General features: G+C 39.0%; 2 protein-coding genes and 1 non-coding gene across 3 annotated transcripts; 1 reads left to right on the forward strand and 2 right to left on the reverse strand.

The window, feature by feature from the left end:
* Window positions 1-407: 407 nt before the first annotated feature.
* Window positions 408-5,549, forward strand: LOC148906064 (uncharacterized). Its single transcript, XM_089038586.1, has 4 exons — window positions 408-576; window positions 3,226-3,295; window positions 3,405-3,450; window positions 3,782-5,549. The coding sequence occupies exons 1-4, from the start codon at window positions 423-425 to the stop codon at window positions 4,055-4,057; spliced, it is 546 nt and encodes a 181-aa protein (XP_088894712.1). The 5' UTR covers window positions 408-422; the 3' UTR covers window positions 4,058-5,549.
* LOC148906065 (uncharacterized) lies at window positions 3,702-9,171 on the reverse strand. Its single transcript, XM_089038580.1, has 9 exons — window positions 9,081-9,171; window positions 8,841-8,988; window positions 8,591-8,750; window positions 8,354-8,504; window positions 7,866-7,995; window positions 7,354-7,533; window positions 6,848-6,936; window positions 6,317-6,398; window positions 3,702-5,604 (listed from the first exon to the last, which is right to left on the reverse strand). Exons 1-9 carry the CDS (start codon window positions 9,162-9,164, stop codon window positions 5,504-5,506), a joined length of 1,125 nt encoding a protein of 374 aa, XP_088894706.1. The 5' UTR covers window positions 9,165-9,171; the 3' UTR covers window positions 3,702-5,503.
* Window positions 8,103-8,184, reverse strand: Trnas-uga (transfer RNA serine (anticodon UGA)). The gene has a single exon. It is a non-coding gene; the product is annotated as a tRNA-Ser (tRNA).
* Window positions 9,172-16,151: the final 6,980 nt, after the last annotated feature.

Here is a 16,151-nt window from a genome sequence, read left to right on the forward strand (position 1 = left end):
CTTCCATCCCAAAACAGGACAGTCCAACAACGGAAGCACTGACGATACCACCAACAGAGTTAAATAAAACATCCGTTAGCTGAGGTCGTAGTGGTGAAGTTATAAACGATTGTTCGGGAAGGATTGTTGATGTGATGGGCTGCAGACAGGTTGGGCTGCAGATAAGATTCGAAAGGAACAGCCCAGAAGAAATTTCTATTTGAGAGAAAAAACTGGAAGAGATTCGCCCAAATATTTGTTGAATTCATATTGTTTATAATAATGAAAGTATTTTGGGTGCTTTATAAATAAATTATGGTTATTTGGTGGAGATTTTGAATTGTTTGTTCACATGATTTTCCAGAACTCCACAGTAACACTTTCGCGCCATTTTCGCGCGCGTTCTTGTACAGCGGATTATGATCACGTGATTTCTGATCAAGATGGCAGACAAGTTGCAGAGGTTGTGCAAGCTGCCTTCATGGATTGCGTTCTGGCTTGTCCTGTCTTCTGTTATTTGCACAATAGATGCTCTCTTCGTTCTTCTCAGGCCTCGTACCCTGCCTGGAGGCGACCTGAATTATCTTGTGCGACCCTGTGAGTATTTTGTCATGCAAGCAATGCAAAAGTTCTAAAATGTACATGTACACCTTTTGCTGTTCATTAACAGAAAAGATACTTTCATTTATGCCAAGAGTTATATCAATAACGTGAATATGTATTCATTTACTCTACGATACATTTCATTAGTGTGGATCGAACTTTCAATTACGATATTTGAATATGCATGGTATTCAATAGCATTAATTGACAAACAAAAGTTCGTTCAGACACTGTGGGCGGGAACTGTTTAGTCATTTACATCAAACTAAAATTCAATAATACCAATCAACAATCAACAAGCTATTGCATTTATTGACAAGCATTCATAAAGAACAGAAAATTCATTAGCACAATTATCATAAACATTGACAATCTATTGAGCGAATACAAAACCATTAGCATGAATGTAACATTCTCTCGTGTGGCTTGACATGAATAGCATGTTTTAAATAAATGATAAGAGAAAAAAGTCAATCAATGGCGCTTTCTTTGTTTTCGAAAAATATTGTCACTAAGACAAACACACACCTTGCTACGATACTTCTAGAAGTTGACCTGTTTACGCCAATAGTATCTGCTACCATTAAATAATCTTCGTTCACATCTTCAAAAGCCCTGATAAACCTTTCTCTCTGTTCAAGCAAAATCCGATTTCGCAGAGGCATCGTTATGCACTTGTCATTGGCTTCCACGAGGGGGGGGACCCCGGGCTAGACTCGGGGAAATGTGGGGGAAAGTGGGGACTTAGCCTTAAATCCTTGCCCCAGTGCCTGGGGGAATAGTGGTAGATAGATAAAATGTTCTGAAACCCCCCGGAAGCATTAGAGTTCTTTGTAAAGAGCTGTTTTCAATAAAGTATTGGACTCTAAAGGTCTAAAAAAGCAAACGGAGGTATAAACATCGTTTTTTGTTTGAGTTTTATTTTGACTTCGATTTAATGGCATTGGGGTTGCTGTGTTAACCTACGCCGCTCGTAAACTGAAAACTAGTCATGCACAAAATGGTGGATACTGAAGGTCAAGTTACTGTAACTGTAGCGACACGTCAACTGTAGCAGCAAGTGCAAGCTTGAGACAGAAGCTGATTTAGTATTTCAGTAAGAGTTTCAGAAAGTTAAGATATTATCAAATGCTCTATTTGCTATACATGTTACTAAGATCTTGTCTCCAGTTTGTTTTATGGATTTAGTGTGTGCACTCTACTGTTTTGTGTTACTTTTGTGATCTGTTATTTCAACTCCATAACAATTTTGCCCCAGGGGCTGGTGGAATATAGGGGTATTTTCTAAGAACCTTGCCCCATATCTGGGGAAATACAGATAGCTTTCCTCTAGTCTCAAAGCAAAGAGGAAGGGGGCTAGAGGAAGGGGGCTAGGAAAATTCATAATTAAGTACAATCTTCCTCCCTCCTCAGTTTAGGAACTAACAGAGGAATCAAAATCATTAGTATGCTCTAGTCTCGTGGAAGCCGATGACAAGTGCATTAATCAACTAACAACAAAACGTTATGTCTTCACTGCGGTGGCCTTTCTGAAATGACTGCTTTTTATATCCTTTGAGAAAGTTATTTTTACAGAACGTGTAAAACTACATTCTCATGTTCGGTTTCAAAATGTTGTCTTAGTGACAATATTTTTCGAAAACAAAGAAAGCGCCATTGATTGACTTTTTTCTCTTATCATTTATTTAAAACATGCTATTCATGTCAAGCCACACAAGAGCATGTTACATTCAAGCTAATGGTTTTGTATTCGCTCAGTAGATTGTCAATGTTTATGATAATTGTGCTAATGAATTTTCTGTTCTTTATGAATGCTTGTCAATAAATGCAATAGCTTGTTGATTGTTGATTGGTGTTGTTGAATTTTAGTTTGATGTAAATGACTAAACAGTTCCCGCCCACAGTGTCTGAACGAACTTTTGTTTGTCAATTAATGCTATTGAATATCCATGCATATTCAAATATCGTAATTGAAAGTTCGATCCACACTAATGAAATGTATTGTAGAGTAAATGAATAAAGTAAAGTAAAGTAAATTCAAAGTACCTTAGGAAGGAAAATGATCACTTTACATCGTTGCAGTTATTTTATCTGAGTTCGCGCCTCGAAATACTTGTAGTTTCTTTCTGCATATCTAAGTTTTCAACAAAATTATTAGCTGTTGTATTATGCAGAAAACAATCCAATGGAACGTAACATAAAGGGTCGACCTATTAAATGCCTTGGTGGGGGTATGTGATGGGGGAGAAAAAAATAGGGGATGCTCCCTTTAAACATAATTCTCATATCCATTTTAAGCATGAAAAAAAACATCTTTATAATTTTACTGTACCAATAATATTGCAAAGCAGGTGTGTTTGTTAACAGGGGCGCAGAGGGGGTGGGGCAGGGGGGCCACAGCCCTCCCACTTTTTCCCATACTAATGATTTTGATTCCTCTGTTAGTTCCTAAACTGACGAGGGAGGAAGATTGTACTTAATTATGAATTTTCCTAGCCCCCTTCCTCTAGCCCCAGGGATAAATAATGAATAATTATTATTTATGCTCCCTTAATGCTGGTTTTATTTATAATGTTTCATATTCATTTTGGTCATAAAACATTTAGTTCAAGTCTCTATGACTCTTGCAAATATTATTTTTAGACAATCTTTACATTGAAATTGACAAGCGATATATAGACCTGAAGGATGGCTTTGTTATTGGTCAAAGCTGGTAAGTATCTATTATCCTATTATTAATTTTATATATAATTATTATTCTATTATTTTTAATTGGTTTTGATGATGTAATTCATTATGTTAATTAACCACTTTTTCACTAGGATGAATCTAGTTGAAGTTTTCTTCAATGCTATTACACTTGTTTTGGTAAGAAAATTTCTTGTTATCATACCATATCATATCCTATTGGGTTGATCCAGAATTTTGCCTAGGGGTGTTTAAACTGTCGATTTTGCAGTTTAAAGAGTACAGACAATCCCCTCCCCCCCCCCCCCCCCGATTAAAGTTTAAAGAGTACAGACAATCCCCAACCTCCCCTCACATTCCTCTAGAGCTGCCCCTGCATATATAGAAATAGTCATCCCTGGCTAACTAAAAGTTTTAGTTCATGACAAATATTCAATGGTTTGTAAGTTTATACATATATTTTGCATAAGATTAGGAACTTATGATAAATCTTTTGCCTTTTCTCTCTTAGAATGCCCAGAGTTCTGCTCATAGTGTAGTAATGGCACTTGTTGTTTCAACTATGACGTGTTCCAAGACAGTGCTATATTTCGTCATCTCATCCAAGTTGTGCCATGGTGATGAGTTTATTGCCCAAACATCGTGGTCAGAACACTTGTTGTTTTACATCATTCCTAATGGGACATGGATTTTAATGCCTTTATTATGCATTATTACATTGTTATTAAAGATAAGTCATGCTATAGAAATAAGTAACCTTGCATCAAAACAAAAAAAGACAAAATGATTCATTAATAGTTACAACCTGATTTACTTTTAGCTTATTTCCTTTGTGTTCCTGCTTACTACAATAATTAGAAATTATCCTTACATGTTATCATAGAGTGCACACCATATAATAATCTGTGAAACAAAAGCAAAGATGTTTTATCTATTGCAACTATCTTGTTGCTATTTTATACAAAAGAGTGGATATTACTGGAGCAGAACATTGGGAACTAAAGCAAATACCATTGCGCATCTTTCTTTGGTTCATGCCTAAGTGAATTCTTAGCTTTTTTACATACTAAATCATTGATGACTAAACACTTTTAGTTACCGCCGTTTGCATTACTACACGGCCACCCCAGACACAAATCATGTCTTGTAGTTTGGAATGGACTGCAGTCAATCAAACACCTCATTCTACTTGGATGTACTCAAACTCTTTGCAATCACTTTCGGAACTTTCCTTTGCGATATCTGACTGAGAAAGTTTGATAGAAAAGCCAACTCACTGATCCAACCATGTATAAATGGCATCAACATGAGTGATTGACAGAAGTCTATTACGAACTACACGACTCGATTTGTGTCTGGGGTGGCCGCCTAGTAATGCAAACGACTGTAAGTCCTAAATGACTAGTAGAACTTCACAGGTATATGGTATGCAGGCAATTCACCTTTTCGGCCGCAGCCATCATGTCGTAAATACTTTGTTGATTCGTGTTACGGTCACCAAAAAAGTTCAGACATCGCTCTCGGATTCCCATATAATTTCTCTAAGTTTAAAGAGAAAATTTAGATAAATTTCTTTAGTTAGCTCTCTTAACAGCAATAAGAAAAGCTTCAATCAAGTTAGAAAAATAATATTTTACTCTAATTTAGAGAACTAACTAAACAAACCAAGTAAATAGTTCATTAAAGCCAGTACATATGTACAGAAATCCGAAGGCAATGTCCGAACTTCTTGGTGATTGTAACACTATCCAACACAATTTATACCACGTGACAGCTAGCGCCGAAAAGGTGAATTCGATAGGCTTTATCACCAGGAGGGCTTATATTCAGGGGGCTAATCACATGAAGAAAAGAGTTTAGGATAAAGAGGGAACATTTATTTTTTTCCTAGTCAATCTTTCAATATAATGTGCATCAATGAAATGAACACAAGATTCCAGATCTGGGCTTAAAACCAGGAGGGCTTATAACTGGAAGGACATTTGCCTGAGCAAACTAGTTTGCTCATATTAACCAGGAGTGCTTATAACAGGTGGGCTTATAACCTGAATCTGTGTCTGTGTCTGTTTTTAGTGCACATTCCACAAAAAAACTTAGCAGACTTGTCCTGTGATCTAGGCTACAATACCTCTGTGTCGTTTGTTTATGTTTTTTTTAGCCATGTAAGTTTAAATAAGTATCAAAATGCATTAGACTTAAGAAACTGTAATGAATGTATGACTAAACTAGGATTCTAGGAAGGCCCAGTATATTTAGTAAAGCGATCTGGATTCTTTGTCTCCCGGTTGTCATTCTTGGCAATTTTTGTCAGTTCCTTTATTAAAGCATCTTTTTCTAACAAAGGAAAAAAATCTACAAATTAATACAAATTGGTTTTATAAATGAAGAAGGGAAGAAAAAAGGGATTGCACTAATGGATTTTTTTCAGTCTGGGTGTACATGTAAAGGTTCTGTGATCTACATCAGGGGCAGCGGAAGCTAAAAATCTTTGGGAGCATGTGATAATGACAATGTTTTGTTTGATTACACTGACGAATGCGCCGTAAAACAATGACTAAGAAACAATATTTTTTTGGGGGGGCCAGATCCCCCCCAAAAAAGTTGGTGGGGGGGGGGGCACGTGCACCCCAGGCACCCCCAGTTCTGCCACCCCTGTACATGTATCTGTTTATCTTGCATATCTGGCCTCTGGGGTTCCAGGTTATTGTTTTCCTTACTTCCCAAACTGCAGAATTCCAATTTGATTTGTGAGTTGGCCATACCCTAACTTCAATCAGTCCAGAGATTGTTCATGGCTCAATCTGTTGTTACCTGTGCCCTGACTTAGATCAGCCCAGAAGCTGTTTCAGCATTTCAATAAAATTAATTTTGGATCCCAAAGTTTTGGAATTCATGCTGGTTTCAACTTTTTTACACAAAATTGTTTTACCTAAAATTTGTGAATAAACTGGAACAAATAAATGAATAAAGATTATAGATACAAATAGCCAACTAGTCTGATTTAGTTTGTATACTTTTAACAAACCACAGTTATAATTCTACCCACCTTGTGGCTTTGCATATTTTAGGAACTCCTCTAAAGCAGGAATTGGCCCAGACTTAATACGGATAGTATCACCAGGATACAGCTATGTTGAAAAATGGGAAATCACAATATTGGAAAAAATAGGATAAGGATAATAATAGCAGTGTATCTAGAATCTAATAAAATATAAAATTACGTAAATATTAAATATAATAATAAAAGTATGGCTGCTGATTGATAATGGAAATACGCTGATTATATAAAAAATATACATATAAAAAATAACTAAGTTGAATAGAGGTAAACAGATATAAAATAAAATAAGTTGTAGTGTATATTGATATGCCATTAATTCAGTACAGTCAGATAACCAAAAGTGCCTCTACTCACAATCTATGTTAGCTTGCATTATATGAGGTAGTTTTTGTTCAACTCGCAATGCATGCAGGGAGCATAGCTAGCATGAGAAATATTGCAAGCTTTGAACAGTTGCAAACTGTTGCATATTTACTCAAGTGGGCACTTCTTACAACATATTCATATTATTCTTACTTGTGTGAGAGCTTTTTTGTAGTATTCATCAGTATATTGTGTTCTGCCAGAGACGTGCATTAAAGGTGATGTAGCTGTGACAGAAGGAACTGTTTCCAAAAACATACACAATGAAAAAATTAATGCCAAAATTAATTTTGTTATTGTAAATTTGCTTTTATCAAATGCATGCCATAATTTATATCTGTGAAACAAAACCAAAGATGTATTGTCTAATTGCAGCTATCTTGCTGCTATTTTGTACAAAATAGTGGATAGTAGTGGAGCAGAACATTGGGAACAAAAGCAAATACCTGATGTGTCTTTGTTTGGTTCATGCCTTAATGATGTCTTGACTATTTTATAACTAGTAATTGTTGCACCGACATATATAACGCATTTTGAAATGTATAATTTTGCAATAACATTTCTTTATGATGCCCCCTGCCCTACCCCCCAAATCCCCACTCCTCCAAATTTAATAAGGTGTTTTGTGCCTGGTATTAAAGTTAAATACTCATAAATACCTGCTCCCACTGTTGGTTTATACTTGTTCTTGTTGCATCCATAGCGACTCAGGTTGCATTTAAGCTCCGCCCGAACGTCTGGTTTTTGGTATGTGTGCCTTGTTGTGGAATCCAGAGTGTATGGGGGCTTAGGAATATTCACACTTACATCACCATCAAATACTGTTTGTATCTGTACTCCTATGAAAAATATGTTTAATATATAATTAATAATATATGTTTATTTATAATCATCTATTTTTTAAAGAAGAAAAATTTGCAAAGTACTGATATTAATAAATATTAATAAATATTAATTATTATAGAAGTGCTTGGTTTTTGTTTTGTTTGTTTGTTTTTTGTTATTTTGTTTTTGTTATTGTTATTGTTTTTTTTTTTTTAGTTTAGTTTTGTTTGTTTGGTTTTGTTTTTTGTTTTTGCTTTTCTATTTTCTGAAAAATTTTTAAAATTGTCAAATTGCGAATAACATGATTTACTTCAAGACGTGTGTTAATTGATCCCAGACTTCTTACCTTGTGGAATACCAGTAAAGTCATTTTGGTATGTTGATTTGAGCTGGTCATAGCAAACATCTTCCATGCTTTTACTGTCATCAATGACCTCAGGAGGAAGCTTGCTTGGGAATCTCCAAACTAAAAAACCCTACGAATAAAATAAAAGACGGCTAATGTTAAAAACAATGAAAAAATAATCATATTAAAGAAAACTTGCTTTAAAAAAAGAATTAAGAAATGGAAAAATGATATTGTCGCTGCGAGCAGGGTTCGAACCTGCGCGGGAAGATCCCATTGGATTTCAAGTCCAACGCCTTAACCACTCGGCCATCGCAGCTGCCACATGCAAGAAAGGGTAAAGAATGTGTATATGAAGGGTGAAACAATGTTTCGAGCCTTGGTTAGCTTAATCTTAAAAAGTAATAGAAAAAATACCAAAGCAATGAAATTATAAATACCAATTTTTTAGTGTAAACAGAGAAGAGAAGCAGTGTTTTATGACGAACCTCAGTTGGATGTGGGTTATTTCTTCTGGCTCCCGTTGCTGTACCTGCTCTTATTGGACTACATTTTGAAGTTCGTTTTGGGCAGAATTCATACTGATAAGTTGTATCTAGTATAGCACCACGATTTGGAAACATTTTGGCACTTTTTGGCCTTGTAAAATACAAAAAAAAAGTTGTGTTAGATCGAGCTAATTAAGTATTCATAAAATTATATTGTTGCTATGGTAAACTCGATACCTTGTTTTGTCGGCGGGAGAACCATGATCACCTTCAAAATCTTTTTTATGTGTTGTCGTGTAAAATAAATCAGGATTCTGGCTATAGCTTTCCATCTTTTTACGAATTGTTGTTGCTGGAGCACTTGGTGGTCGAGGAGAATACGTTTTCGAACTTCTGACTAAAATTAGAATTTTTCATATAAAGTTTGTGTTAACTAACTTGAAGGCCAATATAATGAGGCTTCATTAGCTTCATTCAATAAAATTACCTGGACGATACCAAGATATAGGATCAGAAGGCAGTCCTAACTTTTGCATCAACTTTATACATGTTTCCTTGTCTTTGAGTTCAGAAGCACTTGGGTAGAAACGAGAAATATTATAGGCAAATCCCGGCGACACAACAAAGTCACCAAGCTGAAAAAAGTAAAGACAAACTTTAAACTTCGAAAAGATAGCGCTTCGGGCTTTTTAAAAACAAAATATTATTATTGTTATTTACTGCTTACATCAGGTGCCTTCTGATTACTCCAAGCTTCCTTATAATTAGTAATTTTCGGCCAATTTCTGCGTGATGCCATTGTTGAAGTCATGATTGCAACAAACTTGTGTTCTGTTTATAGTTCGGAAGCCACTTAGCTGTTCTAATGCTATTATTTGATTGGTTTATGTCACGCAACTCGTTGAGTTTGTCTTCACTGAATAAATCATTTGTCAGAGAATTTCATAATATTTTTCTTTGACTTTTATGACAGAACGCGTATTTTATGTAGGCAGTAAATTAATGAGCACTCATTATATCATCATAAAAAGAGATAACTATCTAAAAACTAGTGTGAGCTGCGTCGGTGTTTCTAATGAAACAGTAATGATAAAAGGGTAAATTTTACACCGTGAAAAGATGAAAAAGCTTCTGACGTTTCGGACGCTAGTCCTTCGTCGGAGTACTAAAACTTACTGGGAGTAGTACTCCAACGAAGGACTAGCGTCCGAAACGTCAGTAAGTTTTCTCATCTTTTCAGGGTGTAGAATTTAACCTTTTATCATTACTATATCATCATAAATATACAAAAAGATCAAAATATTGCCTTAAATTTGAATACGCCTGATTAAATGGATGAAAAGGACTGCTCCTATTATCATCCATGCTTTCATACGATAGAAAATAAAAAATCGTCTGAAATAGAAAATAGAAATAGAAAAAATTGCTATCACACTGACCATGGTAGCCGGACGAGATTGCATTTGGCTCAGTCGTAAAAAATTGAAAAAAATGAGGACCATTTAAAAAAAATACTTACTTTCTGGCCATATTTATTGATTGCTAATAGGTTTATGCCACATTCAAAACTGAAGAAAAGTGTGAATAAACAAATCCCGAAAATCAATAGATTTTATCTAAACTTACAGGTAGTAAAAGGATGCGAAGCACGAGATCGTAGTCTGACCGCCGAAACTGGTTTACAACTGAAAATGCCTTTTTCTGTTTCGAAGTCAAAAAGTTTGTTTCGCGCTGGTTGCTATGTGAAGAAATTAAAAACTCATTTTTAAATACTATGCAGAGTGCAACTTAGGACAATTGAAAGCCCAAAGGAGAGTTGCGTTGGCCGTGCTCAAGCTCTTTTATTGGGTAAAAAGTGAAAAGCACAGTTTGATGCTTTAAATGTTGTTTCTTTTATTTTAATTTCCATTCAAATATTAATTCATCCCCTTCAGGTGTTAGCATATAAGCAGCTTTACGGATGATAAAAAGTTATCGTAAGCAAGACAACATCTGTAAGTATTCAGTTTGTCGTAAAGCTGGAGTTACTAGTAGTAGTATAGGGAATGGGGGTTCCAGCGCAATCTCAACACGGGGTAAGACCCGCGTCAAAAATCCACCTACGGACGACCCCCACTCTAAGTGTGGTTGAGGGCAACAGCGCACTTAAATATGTTAGTCTATATATGGAGTGCGAAGAATGTAAAGAGTTTGCTTATGATTTCTGTGTAAAGTGCTTGAAACCCAAGTTTGTACCTACTAAGCTAAATAAGTATATTTGTTGTGGTAAAAAAATGCAAATAGAAGACGACACGTCAGCGCAGTGTTACGAGTGTGGTAAGAATATTCGTAATGCCGTACCAAATGCTACCAGAGAGCAATATTACGCCAATGGAGGTCGTAAGAAAACGCCATATAAGAGAATAAAATACTTCAGGGACTGGATGAGTCATATCCAAGGTTTACATCCGATATATTTAAGCGACGAAGTAAAGAAGAAAATCATAGACCATTTAGAAGAGCCAACCCCGCAAAGTCTACGGAAAACGCTGAAAAAATTAAAACTAGGAAAATATTACAAAGCTATTCCCTATCTTTTGTCTGAAATTACCGGGAAGTCTATTCCCGAGGTTTCTGATATGACAAAAGCCGAGTGGATGTTTTGTCGGCTGGATAAGGATATTCCTTATTACCCTGACGTAATCTACGAAATATTTTACGAAATTGACCCCAACCACCCCCTGTTAGGATGGATTCCGAGAAGATAGTGAATCTTATGCCATAAGATGAGTAATTAGCATAAATCTTATGGCATAAGATTACGCGTAATTTCCAGACTGACGTTCAATATGTAAATAGAATCCTGTCACGATATTTACTGAGCAAGCTTTCTTTGAAGCTCTTCTTTCGCTTCTTGATAGATCTTTTTGCGAGATTCCTCGGAAAGATCTTTTACGACTGTTTTTTTGTTCCTTATGTCCGACTTTAATTTCTCGTATTTGTCTTCTTCGGTCAGAATAAGCGAGAATTCTACGTCGTCTATCTTTCTGTCACGCAAAGCCTTTGAGACAAGATCGGTAATAGTATTTACTTTAGCCCTAGACAGAGCTATTGTCGTGTCATGCTTGGATATTTTCGTGGATAGCTTTTTCATAATACCCGTAGCAACAGCCGAAATGATACCACAAGCTGCCCCAACGCCGGCCAAAGGAACTCCAACGATTATTCCCGGCCCAGTAAGCGAAGTAGCAACGCCAGAGCCCGTTAACACAACAGATATGGATCCTGAAGTTATCGCAATCTTATGTAGCGTACTCCGGGCTCTGACGTACTTTTTTCTAACTTTTTCATAGTGTTTTGCCTGCCCTTCCAAGTAAGCCAGGATTAAATTTGCTTTGTTGAGCCTAAAGTTTTCGGCGTTTAGTTCGTTAGGTCCCTCCCTAGGTAAATCAGGATAAAGTGGAGGTGCTGATGGTATAACATCCATTATATATACTAATGTACGACGCTTTTGGGGATGATATTGAGGAGCAGCCACATCACGACAACCGGGATTATGCCAACTGGAGAGCCTTTAGGAAGATGTTTCCGCATGCAGACCCTAGTAAGTTCGAAAGAAGACCCGATGGGATTTACTATAACGGCGAAAGAATGTACAGCAATACGGACTTGGAGCCGCATGAGGAGAGGAAAAAGGCACAGCATTTGCCAATAACGAAGGAGGCACCCGTGCATAAAGCGCCCAATTTTCCTAGAAACTTATTGTTAACCACGGAAGATTACCCATTTTACGATGCTGAAGGTGGTGTAAACGACTTTGAAACGATGGTAACGTTCCTGAAGATTTCAGTGGGTAGGCAATCATTTGATGTAGTAGTAAGGAATATCTATGGGGATACGATGTTAAAGCATACGTCGGGTAAAGAGGCCAGGGAATGGTTAGCAGGACCCAATATGCGATATTGGCCGCAGCAGTTAAACTTTGCTGTCTGGGCCGCCACTAAAGGTTGTGGCGTTGCCGCGGATATGTTTCACGTTCCGATCATGCGGTTTCACGTTGCCTTTACGGTAAGGAGGTTGTTGAAGGAGCTTAACGTACCTTTACCGGGAGATAAGGCATTTAATCCAATGAATAATCGATATAACGCCGCAGCCCTAGAAAGGTTAATTAATGAGTTCAAACCACAGCAAAGAGACTTTCGTTACAAAGAGGGTAAGACGCATGGCCTTGGCATCGTTTACGTTTGGGGTGCCAACGGTGAGAAGCCGGCCGATTATGGGCATCAGGAATACCCAAGTAATGAGTTAGAGTTCGGTGATATGGGTGGTGATAAGAGCAATAATTCATTAATTACCAGAATCCAATCGAACTACCTCGGCACTTGGGATCCATTCGTGTTGATGAAAGGAAAAGGTTTAAGGAACCTAGCCAGGATTAACCGCAGCATTGAAGCATTTGTGTACTGCATCTTAGGAGCGCAGGTAAATACCCGCAGCCCCATCGTTGGATCCCAAGGTGCTTCGCGGGAAACGCAAGAAGAATTCCTAACTTTATTTGAGTCAGCAATAATAGAGAACGACATATCCAAGTCGGTGCAGAGATATCAATTAGCGGTGCAGCAGTCTAAAGTGCGACTGGATTACGCTTTATCGCCTGGTTGTTGGTTAATGCCGAGTAATTTAGTCATCAACGCCCATTCCGTTGTGGGTTATAACAACAAGCTGCAGCGAGCTACTAAGGATATGAAGTTTGGGGTGAATGACGTGAACTCTGACACTCTTAGAAACATTCCTCACTTCGTAGAGAAGCCAAAAAAGTCACACGAAGCGAAGCTACCCGTAGTTAAGAAACCATCAAAGAAGGCCCATGTTATGCCTACGATACCTGAGGAATACGACCATAACTTACTAAAAGCCGGCTTAGCCGCCGCGGGTGTTGGTCTGAGTTATTATATATGGCGATGAACAACCCCTACGTAGCTGGAGTAGATTGTGTTTATACGACTTACACAGGCGAGAAAAAATACAACCAGGCATCTTGGGTTGATGTCACAGGCATGTCCGTGAATTTGAATTACTCAGGAAAGAAATTGATCCTTTGTAGTATTTGCATTGGCACGAGCAGCCATGCTAACGTGGGCTTTAGGTTCTGCGATGACAATGGCGTACTGCAGCCTATGAGAAGTAAGACAAACAACAGGGTGCCTGCGCATTTTTCCGTAGAGCCCAACCCCAGCAGCCTTGAAAATCATTCCGTTTGGACTTTACACATGGTTGCCGATTGCCACGGGAAGGTAAAGCTGCAAATACGCGTAGACGATACGGGAAAGGTCACGGTAAATAGCATAGAGGATCAAAGAGATTACGTTTATAATCACAAGAGCATCAGCACTCTTACGGTGCTTAGTCTCTAGAAGCAAACTATGTTTGCTGAAGTATATGAATCCACATGCGAAGGAAGATTGGTTCCTTCATTACTTGGAGGAGAAGGACTACGTGAATGATAAATGGTTTGATACCGGGCTGTGGGTAAAGGTTGGAGGCCTGGGATTAATCATGTGTACTATTAGTACTTCGACGGGGTGGTCGTGTAATGTTGGGTTTAGGATCGTTGATGAGAGTAACCGACCATTACAGCCTTACAGAAAAAAAGACAACAATAGGAACCCAGTTCATTTCTCATTTGAGGCCAACGGAAGTACCCCAGAAGATTTGACGCCCGTAACTTTTCACATGATAGCTAATTGTCAATATGCGAAGTTACAGATTCGCCCCAGTGATAAGATTACGTCGGGCGCCGATGCCGGGAAGCTGGGTCGCGTTCGGATAAATGCCGCCCCGACTGATGCCCCTTCGACGGATGCCACTTGGAATCATAAGCCCATTAGCACCATGAGCGTGCTGCCGCTAGTTCCGCATTATCAAGGCGGTGCGAATACTATCTTTACTTATCCCCAGTCGAGGACGCCTCGGGCGCCCGACGACGATAAGCTACCAGTAATACACAAGGATAAGATTAACCCTTCATCTTCTTCAGGAGTACCACTCCAATAGCGACGACCAAGATCCAAATGTTATTCCCCACGAACTTCAACAGTTCGCCGCCGGCCCTAAGTGCCAAGGAAACAACCGAACCCAGCAGCCCAGGAAGACCGGCTGCCATCTTTTTTCCCAAGTCCGTTAGTCCACTGCCTAATTTCTTTACGCCCGCGCCTGTAGCCTTAAGCGTGGATAGGATAACTCCTACTACGGTGCTAATAGCAACCGCAAATGCGAGGGGAATACCATACTTCACCAGAGTCCTTTTTATCTTTTCCTTGGTGGTAAGCCCCAACTCCGTTTCCAAACCATCCCTTTGCGCTCGCAGTTCCGTTAAGCGTTCCTGAAGGGCTTCTGCTTCCGCTTGGGCAGCTTCCCTTTCCCCTTCAGTGCGCCCTTGGTCCGCGGCTGCTTCCTGCTGCCTTTCCAGCTGCGCCTCCATATCTTCGTAAGCCTGCGTTACCTGCCTAAGTTGCTCCTCCTTTACGATGATTTGCGCGTTTAACTCCCGTTCTTTCATCACTGAAGCTTCCAGCTGTGCGCCCACGCGTCTGAGTTCGGCGTCTCTGTCCCCAACGTCTGCAACTGCATGGTCGAAGTTCCTTCTAGCCTTATCCCTTTCATGTAGCAACGTGCTGATGCGCTGCTTATTGTCCTCACTTTCCCGTTCGTGAGAATCCGACATCATTCGCACCTGCTTCATGTATTCCTCTTCTCTTTCGTCCATTGTCTGTTTTAAGTATTCGATGTGCTCGGCCGCTGCTTCTAGTTCGGCGGTTTTTTCATCTAATTGCTCCGTAAGTTCGTCAAGCTGTTCCCTGTGTTTGTTTATGATTTCTTGCTGTGCATTTTCTTCCATGTTGAGTGATTCTAAAGACTGCTGCAGCTGCAAGGCAGCACTGCTGCCTGACGGCGTACTCGTTAGCTTTTCCTCTACGTCTTCCTTGGTAGCTTGTATTTTTACGAGCTTTCCTTGATCCTTATCCAGAATTCCAGCGATGGCATGCATTTGACTGGTAGCCCTGGGGGTCTTAATGCCTTTAAGGAATTCCTCCTGTAGCCTCATAGTTTCCTTACTAGTTAAGCTGGACAGCACGGATAAGTCAGGTCTGCCTAGCGCCGTTGTTATTTCCTTCGGTAAGGCATTGTTAAGTGCGTTAGACTTTTTGCTTTGATAAAAGTCATACCACCTTTCCCTGCCTACGTAACGAATTTGGATTTGACCCTTATCACCGCGTTGGAATTCTAAAAGAGTCGAACTGGCTTTAGGATATCTCTTACGCACGTCGGTAAGTAGCTTTTCGGGTGCCGTTTCGCCGATAGCTGCCAATAAAGTTGGAGGAATTCGGGGGTCGGCAAAGAACCTTCCTTTTCCATCGCGGATGACGTAAACCTTAGCACCGCTTCTAGCAAGTCTACCCATAATTAGTTCCCTGCCGTATTCGTCTTCTTCGAACATTAGCTGCGCTTTTTCAGGTATCCACTCAGGTAGTAGCTCCTGAAGCCTTTCAAAGTCATCCGGGGGGTCTTCCATGGATTCATCCATTTCTCGTTGGACTCTTTGCAACCATGCGTCACTGGGGGCTTCAGGAACTAATCCTAAGTCGCCCATTTGCATGTAAGATGGAAGAGATTTACCGGGGTTCTTTCCTTTAAACCTATTTATGAGGCTACGTAAGGCATCAGGGGCATTTAGGCCGTACTTGCGACGTAGCTTTTCATAAAAGTCCGGCTTATCCGCTTCCGACAGCAGGGTTTCATATTCTTCATCGTTAATGTC

Source organism: Actinia tenebrosa, unplaced genomic scaffold (genome assembly GCF_029948245.1).
Source record: "Actinia tenebrosa isolate PJP-AT-01 unplaced genomic scaffold, QUT_ActTen_1.0 PGA_scaffold6__47_contigs__length_16458017, whole genome shotgun sequence".
Taxonomy (NCBI): domain Eukaryota; kingdom Metazoa; phylum Cnidaria; class Anthozoa; order Actiniaria; family Actiniidae; genus Actinia; species Actinia tenebrosa.